The sequence below is a fragment of the Eubalaena glacialis genome, chromosome 10, assembly GCF_028564815.1.
Source record: "Eubalaena glacialis isolate mEubGla1 chromosome 10, mEubGla1.1.hap2.+ XY, whole genome shotgun sequence".
Lineage (NCBI taxonomy): Eukaryota > Metazoa > Chordata > Mammalia > Artiodactyla > Balaenidae > Eubalaena > Eubalaena glacialis.
Window position 1 is genome coordinate 68,755,800 of NC_083725.1, and position 9,770 is coordinate 68,765,569.

Sequence of the window (9,770 nt, forward strand, 5' to 3'; positions counted from 1 at the left end):
TTCCATTACACTTAACATTTGTCATTACTTTTGGTGCCAGAAGTTTTCATGGGTGGCAGGGCAATATCTTGGATTGGAAATTTTATATATATATATATATATATAAAATGGGAAGGAGAAAGAAATGAAAGAGGGAAAATATGCTACAAAAAACAAAACACTGACAAGAAACCACTCATTTAAAAGCAGTTTGAATAAAGGCTTCAAAACTCAAAAGTAATTTTCTGGTAAGAACTTCAAGTACTATACATCAGAAAGTGTAAAAGTATTTCAAACAGGAAAAAAATCCTTAACCCCCCAAAATGGAAACTGAGAAATCTGTGTCCCCAAAATATACGCAATAGTGCAAGACTTTTCCTCGAACATGGAAGACCTCATTCAAGGGGGAAAAAAAGGGACAGATTTAATTTTACTTACATCGCCCAGTACATGAAAAACAAAATATGTGCATCATTTGCTAGTTTACTAAACAGCAAACAGTTCCATAATTCAGAACCCGTTTGCTATTATGTCAAGTGCATTTTTTGTTTGTTTTTACTAAGATAGAATGGAGAAGTCGTCCATGTTAACAAGCAGCTTTAAGTGGTCACACTTATTTACCCCACTCCTAGCCTGAAACATCCAGAAACTAGTAGGTACTAAATGCTCCAAGCATAAAATTGGATATCCTTTGTCATACTTGCGGTTTACTGGAACTTGCTATAAAGACAGACAATAATCCAGCAGCTACAAACTTTGCTCACAGAATTGTTTAGAGATTCATGTAAAAATAAAAGATGTCGTCCCAGACTTAAATTCAGAGCCACTCGGGTGCTGACATCAGTTCAAGAATTGTGCAAAATGAATGACAGTTCCCTGCCCCCCAAATAGAAAATGCAAACACTTAAGAGCTGCTGTTCTTTTCTCCGAAAATTGCAGTATCCTCACTCCAGGTTTACTTGCCATTTATGGAATCTGACTGCTTTTAAAATGTCACTAAAAATGTACATCAAGTTGATTGACTTTTCCAGCACCTCTCAAGTGATACGCTTCAACGTTCACATTCAGGCTAACAGAAAAGTCAACAAGAGACTTACTCAAATAACTGACTTCCTCCTTCCCCCTCCCTCCCAAACACACAAGACTCCCTCCCACAGAGAACACAAAGTTGTTAACTGAAGAACAAGGTAAATAATATGCTAGTCAATTTTACTGATTTTAAAGATACTGCAATTTTTATACACTTCAATGATTTTTCAACATTTTGTAGCTGTTTGGCTTTGCAGCACAGCAATTCATACACTATACTGTACAAAATTACCAGCAAGACTGGAATGATGTATTAATAGAAGGCACCATCATGCTTATTACATTACCAGAGAACAAAATACAGTAAAGACAATTTTCACTGTACACAGCTTAAAGAAAGGAAAAGGGGGAGGAAGAGTGTTTTGAGCAGCCAGCCATCCCTGTGCTGAAGAGGGGCAGGTAGAAAAATCTTAGATATGGAGCTACGAAATCTGGTCTAATATTCAAGACCATAGCATTTGAAGTCCTGATTTTTGTTATTTAGTTCATAACTAAATGATTTCCTTCTGGAACATACTTGTAGTCTTGTTAAGGTTTATGTGTACACACGCTGGTCACAGCAAGCAGGTAAAAATGCCCTCATCATTTCACAACTATGCGCTACTGGAAAAAAAGATGAAAGATTTTTTCCCCTGTTGCCTCCTTTGCAGATGTCAATGTTAATGAGTTCAGAGTACCCATTAGTGCATTTTGATGAGTGCATAACAAGTTTCTGTTGGTTTGTATTTTTGGGGGGAGCCAAGGAAAAAGGCAAGATTCTCCAATTGCACAAATTGCACTATTTGTGTTTCCAACATTAATAGGCAGAAACAGTAACACTTAAACAAAATGTGCAGCAGAGGATTTTTTTTGACTCAAAGGACCTGAATTCAGTTGGGCATGTCCTTTTAAGTTCATTTTGTTGCAGACAGTTTAAGATATGGTCATTTCTCAGTCCTTAATTCTCCAAGTCTAGATTTATAAATTAACAATGCGAATCCTGTTGTAAAACTGGGGAAATAATGTCCACCTCAATTTAACTGACAACTAAAAGATGCTTTTCACATCAAAGAAATGATCAAAAAGGCTGTGTCACATTCCAAAGCCAAAAAAAATTAACAAGAATGCAAACACGATGAATAATGTACCACTGCCAAGACTTTGCCAACAGTGGAGACTCAGCGACGCTGTCCTGTGAAGCGGCCTTCCATCTGCCCGGTTCCTCTCCCAGAGTCAAGTTTCTGTGCCATGCCACCTCTTGGAGGGGGTCCTCTTCCATCCCGGTCCCGCATCATTCCACCGCCCACTATTCCACGGGGACCACCAGGACCTCGATCATTGTGCCTAATATCCCTGCGATCATCACCACCTCAAGTTTCTCGCTCTCTGGCAGCTCTTGTCTTTTTCTCTTCCACGTTTAAACGTACTTCCCCTCAAAACATAATTGGTTTTGCAATTAAGATTCTCTGAACTGGTTCAGAGTCATCAAAAACCACAAAACCAAAATTTGGAAGCTTTCCCCCAACACCCTTGGTATTGATGCGAAGTTCCACAACGTTTCCAAAACTCATGAAGAACTCTTTCAGTTCATTTTCATCAATATCATGTGGCAAGTTACCAACAAAGAGTTGATGACTATCTGGATAGCGAATTATTCTACGGTTATCAGCTTCATTCTGTTCAATATCTCCTCTGCCTGGTCTTGGTCCTCTAGGAGGGAAACCAGGTCGTTCTCTAGGTCGCTGTTCACGCACACGAGGTGGCTGAGACTGAACTTCTGGTTTAGCTTCCACTCTCGGCTTTGGTGGTTCCTGCGGCAGAGAAACAGGTTCGGCAGGAGGAGGAGAAGTAGACTTCTCCTCTAACTCTTCCAAGTTCTTCTCCTCCACTTGCGGTTTCTGCTCTTCAGTCTTTGTTTCAGATTCTGGCTCAGGTTCAGGTTCATGAGAGGATTCTTCCAATGGCTCCTCTATGCCATTAGTCACAGGGTGAGCTTCATAGTAACCACTGTTAGCATTTTCTTGCACAGGTTCTGGAGATGGTTGCCTTTCTTCTTGTTCCTCTTCTACTTCATCTTCTGATTCTTCATCAAGTTCTGGTTCAGAATCACCAAATACTTCATCTTCATAACGAAACATATCATTGTGAACATAAAACTTATTTGGAACAGATCCTTCAGGAGCCAGAACAAAGGTTTGCATAAACTTCCTCTCTGGCTGTCCACTATTAGACAGCAAACCCATGACCTGGACCACCACTCCATCACTCAAGGTTGCATGAGCATCCACATGACGAATTTTAGTATGACATTCGCTGAAGCTCAGAGATAATACTTTGTGGTGTATATCATTTTGGCCATAAACTGCCTCCTGGGGCTTTCCACTAGCATCTACTCCACCATGAACATAAGAAGAATTCCTGCCATAAAACCTGTGTAAATATTCTGGAGCTTTATTCAGCAAAGTATAATACTGCCTCACAAACTCCCGCCCTACAAGCAGCGGACTGGGCTTCTCCATAACCATTTCTTTGCTGCACAATGTCAAATGCTCCAACCAACAGCGGCGGCGGGTACGTCGCGCGGAGGTCAGCGGGAAAGTCGCCGAGGACCGGCTGCAGCGGATTCTTCTCGCTCGCCGCCCTCTCCCTCCTCCGACAAACCTCAAACCTCGGAAACCGGAGAGCCACGACCTGGTTCCCCTCACTACCACCTCTTCCCGGGCGCCAGGCACTGTGGCGAACGACCTCTTTTTTTAATTTTTTTAAATTGAAGTATAGTTGATTTACAATGTTGTGTTAATTTCATGTGTACAGTGAAGTGATTCACATACAGTATATATGTGTATATATATATTCTTTTTCAGATTCTTTTCCCTTATAGATTATTACAAGATATTAAGTATAGTTCTCTGCGCTATACGGTAGGTTCTTGTTGGTTATCTATTTTATATATAGTAGTGTAGATGTGTTAATCCCAAATTCCTAATTTATCCCTCCTCTGCTTTCCCCTTTGGTAACCATAAGCTTGTTTTCTATGTCTGTGAGTCTGTTTCTATTTTGTAAATAAGTTCATCACTTATATAATTTTTTTAGATTCCACATATAAGCAATATCATGTGATATTTGTCTTTGTCTGGCTTACTTCACTTAGTATGATAATCTTTAGGTCCATCTATGGACCTTGAAAGAAACAGAAAATATGAACAGACCAATTACCAGTACCAGTATTGAAACTGAATCAGTAATTTTAAAACTCCCAACAAACCAAAGTCCAGGACCAGATGGCTTCACAGGTGAATTCTACCAAACGTTTAGAGAAGAGTTAACACCTATCCTTCTGAAACTATTCCAAAATGTTGCAGAGGAAGGAACACTTCTGAACTCATTCTGTGAGGCCACCATCACCCTGATATCAAAACCAAAGAGTGGGAGAGAGATGCAAGAGGGAGGAGATATGGGGATATATGTATATGTATAGCTGATTCACTTTGTTATAAAGCAGAAACTAACGCACCATTTTTAAACAATTATACTCCAATAAAGATGTTAAAAAATAAATAAATAAAAATAAATAAATAAAAAGATACTAAAAACAAACAACCAGACAAAGATATCACAAAAAAAGGAAAATTACAGGCCAGTATCACTGATGAACATCAATGCAAAAAACCTCAGTGAAATACTAGCAAACCAACTGCAACAATACATTAAAAGGATCACACACCACGATCAAGTGGGCTTTATCCCAGGACGCAAGGATTTTTCAATATCCGCAAATCAGCGTGATACACCACATTAACAAATTGAAGAATAGAAACCATATGATCATCTCAATAGCTGCAGAAAGAGTTTGTGATAAAATTCAACATCCATTTATGGTAAAAACTCTCCAGAAAGTGGGCACAGAAAGAACACACCTCAACATAATAAAAGCCATATATGACAAACCCACAGCTAACATCATAATGGTGAAAAGCTGAAAGCATTTCCTCTAAGATCAGGAACAAGACAAGGATGTCCATTCTCACCACTTTTATTTAACATAGTTTTGGAAGTCCTAGCCACAGCAATCAGAGAAGAAAAAGAAATAAAAGGAATCCAAATTGGAAAAGAAGAAGTAAAACTGTCACTGTTTGCAGATGACATGATACTATACACAGAAAATCCTAAAGACACTACCAGAAAACTACTAGAGCTCATCAATGAATTTGGTAAAGTTGCAGAAAATTAACACACAGAAATCTGTTGCATTTCCATACACTAACAACGAAATACCAGAAAGAGAAATTAAGGAAACAATCCCATTTACCATCACATCAGAAAGAATAAAATACCTAGGAATAAACCTACGTAAGGAGGCAAAAGACCTATACTCTGAAAACTGTAAAATGCTGATGAAAGAAACTGAAGATGACACAATCAGATGGAAAGATATACCATGTTCTTGGATTGGAAGAATCAATATCGTTAAAATGACAGTACTACCCAAGGCAATCTACAGATTCAACACAATCCCTATCAAATTACCAATGGCATTTTTCAGAGAATTAGAACAAAAAATTTTTAATTTGTATGGAAACACAGAAGTCTCTGAATAGCCAAAGCAATATTGAGAAAGAAAAATGGAGCTCGAGGAATCAGGCTCCCTGACTTCAGACTATACTACAAAGCTACAGTAATCAAAACAGTATGGTACTGGCACAAAAATGGATGTATAGATCAATGGAAAAGCATAGAAAGCCCAGAAATAAACCCACTCACTTATAGTCAATTAATCTATGACAAAGGAGGCAAGAATATACAATGGAGAAAAGACAGTCTCTTCAATAAGTGGTGCTGGGAAAATTGGACAGCTACATGTAAAAGAATGAAATTAGAACAGTCCCTAACACCATATACAAAAATAAACTCAAAATGGCTTAAAGACTTAAACATAAGATGTGACACCATAAAACTCCTAGAAGAGATCATAGGCAAAAAATTCTCTGACATAAATCATACCAATGTTTTCTTAGGTCAGTTTCCCAAGGCAATAGAAATAAAAACAAAAATAAACAAATGGGACATAATCAAACTTACAAGCTTTTGCACAGCAAAGGAAACCATACACAAAAGACAATCTATGGAATGGGAGAAAATATTTGCAAATGATGAGACTGACAAGGGATTAATTTCCAAAATACACAAACAGCTCATACAGCTCAGTATCAAAAAAACCCAAACAACCCAATCAAAAAATGGGCAGAAGATCTAAATAGACGTTTCTCCAAAGAAGACATACAGATGGCCAACAGGCACAGGAAAAGATGCTCCACATGGCTAACTATTAGAAAAATGCAAATCAAAAGTACAACGAGGTATCACCTCACACCAGTCAGAATGGCCATCATAAAAAAGTCTACAAATAATAAATGCTGGAGAGGGTGTGGGGAAAAAGGAACCCTCCTACACTGTTGGTAGGAATGTAAATTGGTGCAGCCACTATGGAAGACAGTATGGAGGTTCCTTAAAAAACTAAAAATAGAGTTACCATATGATCCAGTGATCCTACCCCTGGGCATATATCCAGAGAAAACTCTAATTCGAAAAGATATATGCACCCCAACATTCACTGCAGCACTATTTACAATAGCCAAGACATGGAAGCAACCTAAATGTCCATCAGCAGATGAATGGATAAAGAAGATGTATATATATACAATATAATATTACTCAGCCATCAAAAAGAATGTCTGTCTCTAAAGATCTTAACTAGCCCTCTGTTGTCTGAATTACATGTTATTTTGCTGTGGTTGCTTTGCTCCCATTAGCAATTATGTCTTTTGGAGCCAACAATTTTTGAAAGGAGTCTCCAGCCTTTTCCCAGGCATTGAAAAGATCTATCCTTTGTGCCTCTAATGCCTAATGGCTAAGAGCCCTGTCAGATGTAGGTACTGAATACATGAACAAATCACCTCAATTCCACAGATATAAAGAGAACACCTATTGTGTGACCAGCCCCATGCTTGGTGCCCCATGAGATTCCAATAAAATGAGGAGGTCTGCTCACTGCCCTTAAGGCAAAATTAGCACATGCCCAAATATAAGTATAGAGAATTATATATAATCAAATAGAAAGCTGTGGGCTGCTCACCCTAAGGATCACATGAGTTGGGAGAAAGGGGAGAACCCTATGGCTGGAGTGGGATGAGAGGGCTTCCACACTGGGACCCCAGGAACACAGAAAGAGTGAGAATGTGCCTGTAGAGGGCGGGGAGCAGCTGCCACCTCAACTGTCCCCCATTCACGCACAAGGGGGCAGGGAGAGCTGTCTGGAAGGAGGAAGTGAGAGGGTGTTGATTCTGGGGGGCCCTTGTCCAGCAATGCCAAGAGAAGCCAGCACAAACTGCCCTTTCATGGAACCACTCAAAGAGTCCCCTGTTCGGGGGCCTTGGTTGCTCAAGCTGGGAGAAGCCAAAGGAGAGGGGGTGAGGTGGGGACAGAGGGACATTTGCCTGCAGACTGCTGTATACTCAGAAAAACGAGGAAATCAGCTAAGGGCTGGGGGAGGAGACAAACATTTATGCCTACTCTGTGCCAGCTATTTTATCTCCCTTATCTTATTCACAACAATTATCATCCCTTTTGGCAAGAGAGGAAAGGAGGCTCAAAGAAAAGACCTCTGCTAGAAGCAGAGCCGGATTTGGAGCTAGGGAGGTCTCCCGCCGTCAGCTACTTCTAACCTCTCCTTCCTCATGTTGGGATCCCCACAACTTTCTCCCCCTTAGGAAGTAGAGCCTGCCTCTTTCTCTTCTTCCCCTCTGCCCCATCCTCTTTTATTCCCTTTCTTCATCATGTGACCCTTCCCATCAAATGCTTGATAGGCCTGCTCCCCCTAAGGTCTGAGTGACAGGGTCCTTCTGTCCCTGCCAGGGGCATATTTGCATTTTAAATGGGTAGCCCATGGTGAAATCAAATATAATCTCAAAGGAATGAGGTGTCTTTTTGGTTAAGGATTTAAGGGCATGGATCAGATGGCTCCCCACAGATAACTACTGTTTCTCTCACCACATTTTGAGATGGGGCATAACTAAAATAATGACCATCATGCCTCCTGTCCAACTGCTTGTCATCTTATGGGACCAGAGGGCGGCAGTTACTTTCCCTGGCCCAGAAGGTGAAGTGACTTGTCCGTAGTTAAACAGTGTGTCAGTGGCAGAGCCAAGACTAGAAGGCAGATTTCTGGGCTCAGAGACCCATGCCTGTCCGCTTCTTGGAACAGGAGCACAGTGGACAGATGATGGAATCAACCAACCCTTGATGGTGTTTTCATGGGCACAGATTTCATGTGTGGCTGTCACTCATTCATTCAACTAAGCTTTACTGATGTTGCCTCTGTGCCTGGCCCTTTGCTGGGGCTGGAGACGATGACTCTGACTGTCTATCCTTGAAGAGCTCCCAGAGAAGAAAACCCACACAATGACAATACTAGTGAAAAGGGGACACGCAACATGTTACATGTCCGGAAGGGGTATCACTACATCTCTGGTGTGATGGGCTCATGTGACACTTGATTTAGGCCTTGAACGATAAGGAGGTTCGTGTGTGTGAGTGTGTGTGTGTGTTATGGAGATGTGGGAGCTTATCTCCCTAACTCACAAGTGTATAAAAAACCTCAAAAAATCCATACCCTTCTGATAAATCTAAAAATTTCTTTAGTCTTGAAAATTCAGACACATCATTCAGGAGAGATTTTCTCTAACTTTGTGTTCTTTAATCTGTTTCAGAAGACAGATTTTTTTCCCCCTTACCATATCAAAAATTATATTAAATATTCTTTTAAAAATTACACATTGTCCCCTAGGGGATGCCATCAGCCTAGAAATTCCCACAATGCTCTCCAGGTTCTAGAGTTCTGGAATTTCTATTTTTAACCCTCTTGCAACAAAAAAGGAAATAGGAATTGTCAGTGGGCTCATCCTGGAGGAGCAAGGCAATCTATCCTGCTGCCTCTGCTCAATCAATTCTTTTTCTGGTTGCCACTGAGCCTGTTGGTCCTCTGGTGCTTGAGGCCAGAAAAAGCCATCCTCTCTATCAGTTCCCTGAGTCCCTCTGGCTCTTGGGGTTGTGGGCCTGGGGACAGGCAGGGCCAGCCTCCAGTGCCTGGGCCAGCCAGCATCAGCCCACATTCCTAATTCCAGAGCCCTCTATGGGGGCCCTGCCCGGGGTCACCTCACTCACTCTCTCCCGCATCTAGCTGTCTTGGAATACAAAAACTACAGAAGCACAATGAAGTACCACTTCACACTTACTAGTATGGCTGTAATTTTTTTTTTTTAAAAAAGGAAAAATACTAAGTGTTAGAGAGGATGTGGAGAAATTGGAACCCTCATGCATTGCTGATGTTGCAGCTGCTGTGGAAAATGGTTTGTAAGTTCCTCAAAAAGTTAAACATGGAACTACCAAAGAACCCAGTAATACCTCTCCTAGGTATATATCCAAAAGAACTGAGAGCAGGGACTTCAAAATAAATATTTATACATCCATGCTCACAGCAGCATTATTCACAATAGCCAAAAGGTGGAAACAACCCAAGTATGTATAACAACAGATGAATGGATAAACAAAATGTGGCATGTACATGTGATGGAATACTATTCAGCCACAAAGAGGAATGAAATTTTGATACATGATTTAACACGGATGGATCTTGAAAACATTATGCTAAGTGAAATAAACCAGAC

General features: G+C 40.5%; 1 protein-coding gene across 1 annotated transcript; it reads right to left on the bottom strand.

Annotated features, from left to right (window-relative positions):
* Window positions 1-2,096: 2,096 nt before the first annotated feature.
* LOC133099293 (ras GTPase-activating protein-binding protein 2-like) lies at window positions 2,097-3,773 on the bottom strand. Its single transcript, XM_061202871.1, is given in 1 exon segment — window positions 2,097-3,773. A coding segment is annotated over 1 exon segment (1,347 nt). The 5' UTR covers window positions 3,573-3,773; the 3' UTR covers window positions 2,097-2,225.
* Window positions 3,774-9,770: the final 5,997 nt, after the last annotated feature.